We start from the raw sequence: 13,561 nt of genomic DNA on the forward strand, positions 1-13,561 counted from the left end.
GCGTCTATGCTGCTGTATTGTGCAGGATTTCAAAAAAATGAAAGATTTCTAGAAATAGGTTGGGTTTCTTTTAGATGCATTTAACGAGCAGCCTTTACAGTGCAATGAAACAATACATCAGTCTCACAGCACAGTTGTATGTACACATCGTTCAGGTGTATGGGCAGGGATAAACCTTGGTTTGACAAGGGGCCTAAATGCAAAAATTGCTTAAAATAAAAATATTTTACACTAAAAATGTTCATGTTCATTCCAACAGCGCTTTATCTACAGCAGATATTTACTACAGCACAGTGACCAAGACAATTACCATGTAATGAACACCAACACATTGTAATTCTTTCATTGCCATAATAGCCAAAACAAGTTGCTCATTCTATTGTCATTTCAGGTTTTTACAACAATACTGTACAAGTATATTACCTTGTACGTGCAGGCCAGCACTGCCTGTTCCACACAGGTACGATATTACACTTCCAGCGTTTCGTTATATGCCATGGTTAAGACACATTGGGGCAGATGTATTAAACCTTAACAAGTGATAAGGAGTGAGAAAGTACCAGCCAATCAGCTACTAACTAAAATGTTACAGGACAAGACGTTTGAGAAATTACACCTAGAAGCTGATTGGCTGGTACTTTCTCTTTATCACTCTCCACTTTATCACTTGTTAAGTATTAATATGTTTGGCTAATTGCAGCCCGCTACCCTAGAATGTACAAGTATAGAAAAGCCTATTGTACAGCCACAAACTGCAGGAAAGCTGCCATTGTACAGACTCAAACATGAGGAAAATTACACCCGGTGCTGTTTGATGTCAATATAAGTGACCCTCGCAGAAGATGTAAGGAAAGAAACCACCAATGCAAATATACTGTACACCATCTACACACATGAACAATTTCCTCATAATAAAATCATACAGTATGCAGTCAGAGGATAGACAATATCTAGGTCGACAGTCGCTAGATCAACACAAGCTTATGGGCGACAGGAGTTTTTAAAGATTATACAAAAAAAAAAAAGTTGTTTGCATACTATACTATCCAAGTATAATAGTGCTCGAAGCATGGTAAGTGAAGCGAGCCATGCAAGGGGATGCACTTTTTTATTTTTATATACACTACACACATACATAGTCCAACTCGAATATATAAAGTTAGTCTGAATAGAGCATGTACAGCCGCATTCGATCCCAATGCACGGCTCCATGGCATCGGGATCGAAAGCAGAGATAGACTGTGCAGGCAAGTGCAGCATGGTCCTCGCTCCTCCTCCCGCCATCTCTCCCTACCTGCCGATGTCAGCAGCCCGCTATATGGAAATTATAGAGTACAATATGAAAAGCACATATCGCATGCAATTCCCTACCTAGAACTAGACACAATACAATGTAGTACAGAATCACCTGCCTACACATACTATTTTGCATTGCGATAGGGACTACACAGGAGCGCTCATCACAAGGCAAAATAAAACACAGTGCGACTTGAACTATAACATTAATATCGCATGCAAGAATCGCACAGTATGTAGGCACTTTTAGCTCTATACATCTATGAAACCCGAGTATCATTGTCAATATGGGTTCCAATACTTTAGCAACATTTAAAATGCTGCAAATATTGTGAAATAAAAAGTCTCAAAATCAACAAGCCAAGTCAGAGCATCTCACTTTATGGCAATCGCTGTCATTCCGAAAATAAATAGAATGTTTGTCAAATCCACGGCTCACGGATAAACTAATCTGACAGTACACAGATCAATCTCATTTTAATCTGAACACTACTTTTTAGAGCAAATAAATAAACTGCTATACAAGTCATACCGCATTTCTACTGTATAAAAAAAGTCAGTGAACAGTAAAACAAATTAAGTTAAATATGTAACAAATCCCTTTATATTGTGATTAATGTAAAAAATATACCTGCTATTATGCAAAATGTTGACATATAGATTTCATTCGTAAGCAAATCAAGGTGGCCACTTTGAGGCGAAAAAGCGTAATCATGATAATTCATTTGAATCTATTCTATAGACAACTTTAAAAAAAATGATGCAATTTGCGATAGACTGGAATATTTAATGAGTGCAGCTGCGCTTCTTTTCATCGTACATAAAGCAGCATTTTCAAATTCAAATAACACAATTGCACATTCCCTCAAAAAACAGGCAGCATAAACCAAATGCAAAAGATAAAATCCACAAGAAAAAAAGCCAACTGCATCCGCTCAACACACATGAATGAAGCCCAGGACTGGAATCTCTAGCACTAGTGTAATGAATGGCATTACAGCGTGTGGAAGAGTAGTGTATTGCTTCATGCATAATTATATTTCCATTTTGTATAGTAAATATAAACTAACCTAAATCTTGCAACAATGACCCATTTCTACACTTCCCTAATGAAGTGCTAGTACACATAAATACACCAAACTGAGGACACAAAACGCACAGGTTTCATCAGTCGCTGTGAAATGACACAACTCTGTTTTCCTCAGCTTAAGAATGAATGGCCTATCAAGGGATTTCTCCTAATGCTTAACCTTTTCATGTATGCTGTAAGAAAGGGTTGTCCTCAATGGAATAAGGGAGGTATTTTCTAAAGGTCATAGAAACACAAAATTGTGAGAAGATAAAGTACCATCCACTTGACTCCTAACTGTAATATTTCAAACTCTAAAAACCCTAATTTTTTTTCTTCAATGACGGTTTTTCATACTTTACTATACAAGTGGGCATTGAATGGGAATATAGTAGTGTGCCTGAAGCATGGAGTGCGAAGCGAGCCATGAGAGGGGATGTGATAAATAGGTACTTTTATATTAGCCGAGTGCCCGGCTATGCTACGCTGACAACGTAGCTTTGGCTACGTTATCAGCGTAGCCATTGCCGGGCGACCGGCTAATCTGTGGCATTGGGCAGGGATTGTGCGGCAGGCGGCCAGCCAGGGGGGGGGGGGGTTTAACTTACATAATGATGCGGATTGTGCGGCGGGGCAGGCGGCAAGGAATCAGCGGCGGCCGGCCGGGGAGCAATGGCGGTGAATTAGCGTAGTCACCGCTGGGGGAGCATCACATGGTTTCCCAGCTCCCCCAGCGGCACTACGCTAATAGCGTACATAGCATAGATGCCGCGGACTGTCATGGCGGTCGGGACTGCGGGGAGCCGAGTGCTGGAGACGCCGGGATGGTAAGTATATCATGCACACTACACACACACACTTACACAATCATATGGCCACTATCCATGTCCTAACCCCAGTGTCCAAGTGGGCGTGGAGTTAATTTTATAAAGTGCAGCGAGCCACCGAGCCTGAAGCGTGGCGACGCAGATACGCGTACGCTCGCCACGCTTCGGGCTCGGTGGCTCGCTGCACTTTATAAAATTAACTCCACGCCCACGTGGACACTGGGGTTAGGACATGGATAGTGGCCATATGACCCTTTATGTGTTAGCAGGGCTCCAGTTACGTAATTTGCGGAACTTACGTAGTTTGCGTAGCCAGCATAGTGGTATATTGGTATTCTCAATACACCACTACGCAAACTACGTAACGGGCACCCAACTAACATAAGTACCGATAAATATGTAAGTGTCCGCGTCGACGTACGATTACACAGACACCAAAATATCATGAAAAACTCATGTAGACCCTCTGACTGTCGATCATGCCTATGACGACACTTTGGCAGTGTTGATCTAAGGTATGTCAACCAAATTTCAGTGTCTAACATTAGTAATTGCAGGGGGAACATCAGTAGTAATGAGACTGCAGTCCTCATAGTGATTACCAGAGCACAGTCCTGTCATCCATCATTGCTGCTGCTGCTTACACATAAAAGGCCACACTATAGAAATTAGGCTGCGGAAGTACAGAAAGTCAGACAATTGTATATAAAACCCACAGATGGAGGCTCCCGTCCTGATCTTGGACAACAGCTGACAATTATATTTAAAGCCGTCCTTACTACTGGAGAATATAACCCTTTGAGTGCCAATGTTGCAGTGAGAGAGCCTCAAAATATCCGTCAAAAAGGCGAGCGCCGCTCACCGCCACTGGTCTCTTTTTTGGCACAATATTTAACTAAACTTAATTTAATTGGTTGGCTGTGCTTGTAGTTATTTATACTAAAAGAACAGTCATTTTTAGCGGATATTTTGAGGATCGCTCACAGCAGCGTTGGCACTCAAAGGGTTAAGTAGCTACCAAATTGCTGCATTAATGTGCCTGTCCTATACGTGTGTCAGTAATAAGTACAAATGCTGGAAAAATACAGCATGACAAACTAGAAGAATTTCAGGAACTCTGCTTTGGTTTTAAGCAAGTTGTGATTCAGTCTGGATGACACACACAGGCACGCGTGCGCGCACACACACACACACACACACACACACACACACACGTATTGTGTAAACACCAGAGAACGCAGGTTGCCTGGCTTTGAAGTTCTTTACGCTCAGGTTGTTATTAAGCAAACTGAAGGCTGACTTTCCAACCTGTATCATTTATCACTTTGCAACATTAAAATTAAGTCTGCAAATTAAGGAGCGGACAAGGATTACAGGTTTGATGGTCTCCCAGTATTAAGATGCTGCATAGCTGCAGGTCAAGTAACATATTCCACAGCTACAGGATTAAAAGTAAAACAATATTACAGGAGTATCCCTTACCCAAAAAGCTCAGGAGCAGAAGAATTTTGGATAACTAGATTATTCCGTATTTTGGAATATTTTTATATTTCAATTATTTATTTTGAGGTACCTTGCATTATGTTGTACAAACACATGAAATACACACAAATAAGTTACTTGTGCATAAAACAAGGTTTCAAAACATCAAACAAAGTTTGTGTATTATGGCAGGTAGTGCCGTTACATATCATGCCCCCGGTAGTGCCAGTTACATATCATGCCCCCAGTAGTGCCAGTTACATATCATGCCCCCAGTAGTGCCAGTTACATATCATGCCTCCAGTAGTGCCAGTTACATATCATGCCCCCAGTAGTGCCAGTTACATATCATGCCTCCAGTAGTGCTGTTACATATCATGCCCCCAGTAGTGCCAGTTACATATCATGCCCCCAGTAGTGCCAGTTACATATCATGCCCCCAGTAGTGCTGTTACAGATGTCCCCAGTAGTGCCAGTTACATATCATGCCCCCAGTAGTGCCAGTTACATATCATGCCCCCAGTAGTGCCAGTTACATATCATGCCCCCAGTAGTGCCAGTTACATATCATGCCCCCAGTAGTGCCAGTTACATATCATGCCCCCAGTAGTGCCAGTTACATATCATGTCCCCAGTAGTGCCAGTTACATATCATGTCCCCAGTAGTGCTGTTACAGATGTCCCCAGTAGTGCCAGTTACATATCATGTCCCCAGTAGTGCTGTTACAGATGTCCCCAGTAGTGCCAGTTACATATCATGTCCCCAGTAGTGCTGTTACAGATGTCCCCAGTAGTGGCAGTTACATATCATGTCCCCAGTAGTGCTGTTACAGATGTCCCCAGTAGTGCCAGTTACATATCATGTCCCCAGTAGTGCTGTTACAGATGTCCCCAACAGTGCTTTTAATAAGAATTTACAAAAAAAAAAATTCTTGACTTTCTGGAAAGTATGTATTTTGGAATAATATGAATAACGTATATTTGGATAAAGGGATAATAAACCTGTATTTGACTTTCAAAATGACAACAATTATACATGGCAATATTCAATTAAAAGACTACCCATCATTGTAATCATCTGTATTAGTAAATTTCTCTGTATATGTGATACGTAAACCGTACACTTACAGCAGCCATCTAATAAATAAATAAGATTTTTTTATCAGATCAGATTCTGTTCTGAAGTTCTTTCTACTCCTTTTTGATTTTTCAATATTTTCTATTCGATTTGCTATTTGATTTCAATTTGATCTCAGTGTTCCTGATCCTACCGGCAGGAGATTGAAATTGAATCTGGATCGAATGGAATGCAGCAGTGAACACATTAGATTTGCACTACCTGCTATTAGATTTCCACTATATAGTCTTGCCAAGACACTTTTTCTATTTGATTTCCACTACATGGGGAGCGCGCATTGGGATTGAATGGGCATTCGATATCTATTCGATTTTGTTTCTATAAGCAAAATCGAATAGAAATAGTGCATATCTCATCGTGTGTACCCACTATAAGATTCGATTGCTATGCAATTTTTGCTAACTCGTGCTATTTACATTCAATTGATGCTATCTACACTCAATTTGCACTATGTAGTCATTGTTGCACTGTCTATTTGGCTTTTTAATTTCAGCTGAACGGGAGCGCGCATTATACTATATAGTCAAAACTGAATGGTAAATCTTACCATGTGTACAGAAGAATTTGGGATAAGGGGTTTTTGGATATATTTTTTTAAAACATACTTACCTGGTCCCATGTGTCGACGGCAGCCTTCAGGATCTTCTTCAGCGGTCCCAGGGGTGCATTGCGCCAGTTTGCAGGAGCACCGGTGACATCATTGGCGTGCCCGCACAATGCACTCCTGAGACCGCTGAAGAAGATCCTGAACGCCGCCGTGCACATCGGGGGACTTGGTAAGTATGAAAAAAGGGGCGGGGGAGGGGGGAATAATAAATTCCCAAATCTTCTAAAAAAAAAAAAAACATTTTTGGAATATTTCGTATGAGAGATCTCCGGATACGGGAGACTCGACCTGTACCATAAAAGAATAATCTGCATACACACTGTTTAGACCCAATGACAAGATGATTATTTTCTGCACACCTTAAGGACTATTTAAAATGTGCACCTTAACTAGAACATTTGCTTCCATTGCCTAATTTGCATTATATAAATCAAACCTCAATGACTAAAAGCTTCTTGCAGAAATACACTTGAGGAGAACAAACAGCAAAGTGCAATTCATCGCTCAGGGATACATAAACAACATTACAGTTAATCTGCTCAATAAATGAAAAGAACATAAATGTGTGAATGGAACAAGCTACGATGCTGTAATCTGGAACAATGAGGATCAGATTTTCATTATAACCTTCTAGGAAACTGAAGGACATTTCTGCTATTCTCAGCCTGACTTACTGACAATGGGCTACAGGACCTCATGTATCTTAGAACAGAATAAAAAGTTCTAAAATATTACTATCCACAGTAAAAATAACCAGGAACTTGAATGTGCACACAAAACGTATTCCCAGGCCAGGTACCTACGGGTGTTTCAATGACAAATGACTGCACGTGACATGACATGTTAGCCTACGTCAATTTGCAGAGGTCTGTGAAGGAAAACCTCATCAACATAAATACATTTCAAGTTGTACATAAATGCTCCTCACACCAATTTCTATTGCAACCTGCCATGCCGACACTGGACACAATTGGTTCCAATGTCACCTCCATTTGCCCATGTTTACTGTAAAAAAAAAAAAGGCGCAGTAACAGCGAGGACTGATTTAAATATCAAACAACATAAAAGTTGAAGTATTATGTTACCTAACACTGCTGCACAGGGGCCAAGTGTGCCTAAGACCACCACTGACTCAATAGTGTACACATTATTCAGTAGCAATGACCCATACGCATAAAGGGTACTTATGTAGTATCTGGGCTGCCGATTTTTTGATTGTATGCCTTAAGTTAAGGCATACAATCAGATGCGATGCGATATCGCATCGCATACGATGCGATGCGATGCGATGACCCGATTTTTCCATAGGATTCAATGTTAAAATGGACTGAGTCCATTTTAACATGAAATTCAATGGGAAAAAGGGGTCCTTTTCATACCCCTACTATCCAAGTGGGCATGGAGTTGGATATAAACCTGTGGCGAGCGTAGCGAGCCACCGAGCCCGAAGCGTGGCGAGCGAAGCGAGCCCCGCGAGGGGACGGTATTCTGTGTCCCCTCGCGGGGCTCGCTACGCTCGCCACGCTTCGGGCTCGGTGGCTCGCTACGCTCGCCACAGGTTTATATCCAACTCCATGCCCACTTGGATAGTAGGGGTATGAAAAGGACCCCTTTTTCCCATTGAATTCCATGTTAAAATGGACTCAGTCCATTTTAACATTGAATCCTATGGAAAAATCGGGTCCATCGCATCGCATCGCATGCGATTTGGTCGGGTGCGATGCGATGCGATGGAAAATCGGCAGCCCAGTTACTACATAAGTACCGCATAAAGTACTCAGATACATTTAGGGACAGCCCCAATTTCTCATCTATTAGCTTATTAGACCAAAGAGGTAACATGGCATGTGAGCAGCCGACGTGTCAGGGGGGAGAGGCAGGGCAGCCCGCGTGTCAGGGGGGAGGCAGGGCAGCCCGCGTGTCAGGGGGGAGGCAGGGCAGCCCGCGTGTCAGGGGGGAGGCAGGGCAGCCCGCGTGTCAGGGGGGAGGCAGGGCAGCCCGCGTGTCAGGGGGGAGGCAGGGCAGCCCGCATGTCAGGGGGGAGGCAGGGAAGCCCGCATGTCAGGGAGGAGGCAGCCCGCGTGTCAGGGTGGAGGCATGGCAGGAGAACAGCCTGCATGTCAGGGAGGTAACAAAGCAAGGGGGCATGGGGGATAGGACATGTGTCAGGGATGTTACAGCGCAAGGGAGCAATAGGTAACAGGGCAGAGGGGTACCCAGTCTGTTGGGGAGGTAACAGGGTAAGGGGGCAGCCCACGTGTCAGCGAGGTAACAGGGCAGGTGGAACAGCCTGTGTGTCAGAGAGGTAACAGGGCAAGGGGACAGGGGGGTAACAGGGCAAGGGGATAGGCCATGTGTCAGGGATGTAACAGGGCAAGGGAGCAGGAGGTAACAGGGCAGAGGGGCACCCAGCATGTTGGGGAGGTAACAGGGTAAGGGGGCAGCTCACGTGTTAGCGAGGTAACAGGGCAGGGGGCAGACCATGGTTCAGGGATGTGGCAGGGGCCAGCCTGCGTGTCAGAGAGGTAACAGAGCAGGGGCCAGCCTGCGTGTCAGGGGGTAACAGGGCAGGGGGGGTGGAGCAGCCAGCATATCGGGGAGGTAACTGGGCAAGAGGGCAGCCCGCGTGTCAGGGAGGTAACAGGGCAGGGGGGGGGGGGGGCAGGGAGGTAACAGGGCAGGCTGTGTGTTGGGGAGGTAACAGGGCAGCACATGTATCAGGATGGTAAAAGGGCTTGGGGGCAGAGCCTGCACCAGGGAGGTAACAGGGCAGGGAGGCAGCCCGCGTGCCAGGGAGGTAACAGGGCAGGGAGGCAGCCCGCGTGCCAGGGAGGTAACAGGGCAGGGAGGCAGCCTGCGTGCCAGGGAGGTAACAGGGCAGGGAGGCAGCCTGTGTGCCAGGGAGGTAACAGGGCAGGGAGGCAGCCCGTGTGCCAGGGAGGTAACAGGGCAGGGAGGCAGCCCGTGTGCCAGGGAGGTAACAGGGCAGCGGGCATCCCGCGTGCTAGGGAGGTAACAGGTCAGGGGGAGCAGTCCGTGTGCCAGAGAGGGAACAGCTCAGGGGGAGCAGCCCGTATGCCAGTGAGGTTACAGGGAAGGGGTCAGCCTGTGTGCCATTGAGGTAACAGGTGATATAACACGGACTTGGCCACCATCACCACAGAGGACACATAACTAACAGTAAACTAATGGGAGATGCGCCCACTGCCGATTCCACACTCCCCACCCAGGTCCTACTTTTCGCATTCTACGACACTGAGGGGGGTGAGGATCCGGGTCAGCCGGATTCGCGCAGCACTCACCTGCATTGACGCCATGATAGGAACCCGCCCCCTCCCTCCTGAGGTGACGTCACATCCCACGTGCCCGTAACGTCAAAGGAAGCGCCTGCCCTGCCTCAGCAGCAAAGCATTAGCCGGGTGCCGCGCAGGCGCTGATGGGTGCTACCACGGCACTGGCAGAGGGCGAGCTGTGTACATGTGCTGCAGTCAGGAGAGTAGCCTGGGTAATGTGAGGATGTGACAGGGTAGCAGGCAGCTATATAACAATATAATAATTACGATGATGACACAGTTACCTTACTGTGACTATCTGCACATGTGTGCACCTGACCATAGGAACTAACAGCCTCTAACTATTGGAGGAGCCCAGATTACACACCTCCTAGATGAGAAATACCATGTACACAATAATTGCCCACTCAGTGTGAAACGCAGGATTTATAGAGGGGGCTTTCCAAATGAAATCCACAATTTCCCACCCTACCCTGATGCGCTCATTCATATGAGATACGGTCATTGTGTCACCAGCAAGTTGTTAGACATTCATTAGGTCGACAAGAATAGATCGACATGGGTTTTTTCAGTTTTTTGAGCCAACGTGTGCCGACAGGCGGTATTTCATGCCCTACCATCACCTAGGGCGTGGTGGAAGAATAAAATAGTATGCCGAGCCCGAAGCATGGTGAGCGCATTGAGCCGTGCAAGGGGAAGCGGTGCACTTTAACTGTGTCCATGTCGACTGTGTCGATATTCAGGTAAAAAAACTGTGAAAACCCCACTGTTGACTTAACTCATGTCGACCTAGTGACCCTGTCAACCTAATGAGCCTGTCGACCTAACCAATGCTGACCTAAATGCATGTCGACCTAATGACTGTCTAACAACTTGCTGGTGACCAACTGATCCACACCCATTCATCCATACATACCCCGGCGCTCCCTACTTACACTGCCTCCATATATACATTTCACCCAACCCCTGCACCAAGGCACACTAAGGGTGTGTACACACGGAAGATCCTGCCGTGAGATGAGAGTTTGCATCGGGACTCGCACGGCATGCATGAGTGTTAAGGGGCCCATACACGGTCCGTTAAACGGATCCGTTTGGGTCTTAATTAGCACGCTTCGCATCGGATCGCATGCCTAGTGCATGCGGTGTGCATGCAATGCGATCCGATGCGAAGTTTAGCTAGTACAAAAAATATGTGCAGCACACGGGAGCGCGCATCGCATAGTACAAAACGGACGGTCCGGGAACGGACCGTCTATGGGCACCTTTAGACGGCCATGCATGAGTGTTAGAGTGCAATGCACGGCATGCATTTAGACTATATAGCATACTTGCCTACGCTCCCGGAATGGCCGGGAGGGTCCCGCAAATCGGGTCCCCCTCCCGGTCCCCCGGGAAGGGGGGCAAGTCTCCCGCATTTCCCTACAGCCCCGGCTACCCCTCTCCCCACAGTCTAAAAACTATGACTTTCGTGAGTCCGCTGGGAGGGGGCGGGGCTAAATGATGCAATTCGCGACATTTTTAGCCCCTCCCCCCACCCACGGACCCGCAAATTGAGGCTTGATGACATCACCCGTGCCCCGCCCCCAAAACGAAGCCTCTACCCGCCCCCTTTCACTCCTCTCCGGGCGTCTCCCGGAAAGGAGTATGCCAAAGTCGGCAAGTATGCTATATAGTGCAGATCTGCACTATATAGCCTTGCCTGCCCTCTCTATCTGGCTGCCGATTTGCGCTCACACTGGAGCGCACATCGGGCCCACAAGCCCTAAAAAAGGCTTCCGATGTTCACTATATCGGGAACATCGGAAGCCAAATCTTACCATGTGTACACACTATAAGTAAGACCACTACCAACATAGGCAGCCACTACTGGGGGCACAATTGTTTACAAATGGCATCTTACCTCTGGCCGGGGCCTGGGCTGCTGCTGGCTTATGGTTCTGCTGGCCCTGCTGCCGGCACATGGAGTCCCCTGTGTGGGCGGCTGCTGCTGCTGGATCATGGACCTCCCTGTGTGGGCTGCTGCTGGATCATGAAGCTCCCTGTGTGGGCTGCTGCTGCTGGATCATGAAGCTCCCTGTGTGGGCTGCTGCCAGCAAATTGAGCCTTTGGCTCCTGCGGCCGGCTCATGGTCCCTGACATGCGCAGGCACAGCTGAGCTGCTGTCGGGGAATGCTTTCCCCCTCAGCGCCACATGGTGAGCAGGATCACAGTGCAGGGGGTGGCTTGCTGGACCCACTACTTCTGCGCCACTAACAGCAGGTCCCGCTACTTCTGACGACTAGGGAAACTGGACTCTCTGCGTCTCTCTCCTCTGAACGCTGCTCCGCACTTCCAGGTTTTCCGAGATCCCACTGTAATCTCAGCTCAGCCAGTCGAGTTGCTCGTCATTGTGCACAGGTGGGGGCAGGGGTGCCGAGAGAGGGGGGGAGCAGGTACAATTTACCCGGGCCTGGGCCTGTCAGGGGGGCCCTGGTCTGGACACACAGGTTTTTTTTTATTTGGTGGTAAGTACCCCCAACATGACCCATTCAATTAGGTACAAAATGCTCTGTTCCTGGACTTCCCTGCCAGTGGTAGTTACAGAGGTTGGACTCCCGCACAGTCCAAAATTCAAAGAGGGTGGTCACATCAATTGCCAGTGAGTCCAGGACAGTGATGCTTAGGTTGGCAGTATATGTGACACACCCCCCCCCCCCCCCCCCCCCCCCCCCCCCCCCATTTTGAATATTGGACTGTGCTGCAGGCTCACATCTGTAATTGCCACTGGCAGGGAAGTCCAGGAACATTTTGTACCTAATAAAATGGGCCATGTTGGAGGGTATGTGTAAATCCTTTGCAAAGAGCATGTAACCCCTGGCAGAGCATGTTAACCCCTGGCAGAGCATGTAAATCAGGGCAGACAGGTTAATCCCTGGCACAGAATGTTAACCCCTGGCAGAGCATGTTAACCCCTGGTAGAGCATGTTAACTTCTTAATATGCAATGAGCATTACGGTGTGTGGCATAACGTGTAATGAGCATTATGGCATGTGGTATAATATGTAATGGGTGTGTGACATGTCTAATAGACATTACAGTGTCAATTTTTGTATGTGTATCCACCTTGGCAAGCAGTGGCGTAACACCGGGTCCGCAGACTGTGCGGGGATCTCCGTCCGTGGGGGCCCCAGGAAGTTGTTGTACCGGGGCCCAGGATTTCTCTTGGCGGCCCTGGGTGGGGGACAGCGGAACAGGCAGGATCCGTTTGCGGGCCGCATGTTGCCCACCCCTAGTCTATAATATAGGCTGTTTCAAACAATTGAAGTGGTCAGGAAATGTTTAAATATATCATAATAAATAAATACACAAACATAATTGAACCAGTACTGGACTTTCTAAGCTCAAAATCTCCCACTTCATGGTAAGGCTCCTGTCTCTTTCTCCTGGCAAAATCCAAATGAGCAGCTACCCATTTGGATACGGACTGCCACCCAGTGCACTTTGCACTTTGGACACCAGGACACTTTATGGACGCACAAGCACTTTACAACTAAAGGACTCCTCCATATAAAGCCATCTGCGGTGGTGCCGCAGAACTTCATTGGAAGCATAGCCCACCGCAATCTCCATATATGGTGAGAGAAAGTCCATTTATTTGTGCAGAAAATACTTCGGTCCATGTACAGCCTGGTGAAATATTGTAATATATCAGTTCATGTCTCATGTCAATTTTTATATGTAATTTTATCACCTGTTATGTCATAATAAATCTTTAAAAATTATTTGTGCATTCAAACATCTTTTTAAGAGGGTTGCGCTCAGTTCAAACACAAACTTGTTTTGAAAAGATTATCCCAGAAGGTGGTA

The 13,561-nt window shown here is 46.7% G+C and overlaps 1 protein-coding gene across 2 annotated transcripts in view; it reads right to left on the reverse strand.

Moving 5' to 3' along the window:
* UBE2W (ubiquitin conjugating enzyme E2 W) overlaps window positions 1–9,881 on the reverse strand; it is a 45,407-nt gene extending 35,526 nt beyond the window's left edge. The window contains exon 1 of one of the 2 annotated variants that reach the window (XM_083187270.1): window positions 9,722–9,881. In XM_083187270.1, the coding sequence (XP_083043396.1) occupies window positions 9,722–9,736 (15 nt within the window). In that variant the 5' untranslated portion in view covers window positions 9,737–9,881. Of the gene's footprint in view, window positions 1–9,656; window positions 9,681–9,721 lie in introns of those variants that run through there. The other variant, XM_083187271.1, reaches the window with a different exon arrangement.
* Between the last annotated feature and the right edge of the window lie 3,680 nt (window positions 9,882–13,561).

Source organism: Crinia signifera, chromosome 5 (genome assembly GCF_055691185.1).
Source record: "Crinia signifera chromosome 5, ASM5569118v1, whole genome shotgun sequence".
Classification (NCBI taxonomy): Eukaryota; Metazoa; Chordata; class Amphibia; order Anura; family Myobatrachidae; genus Crinia; species Crinia signifera.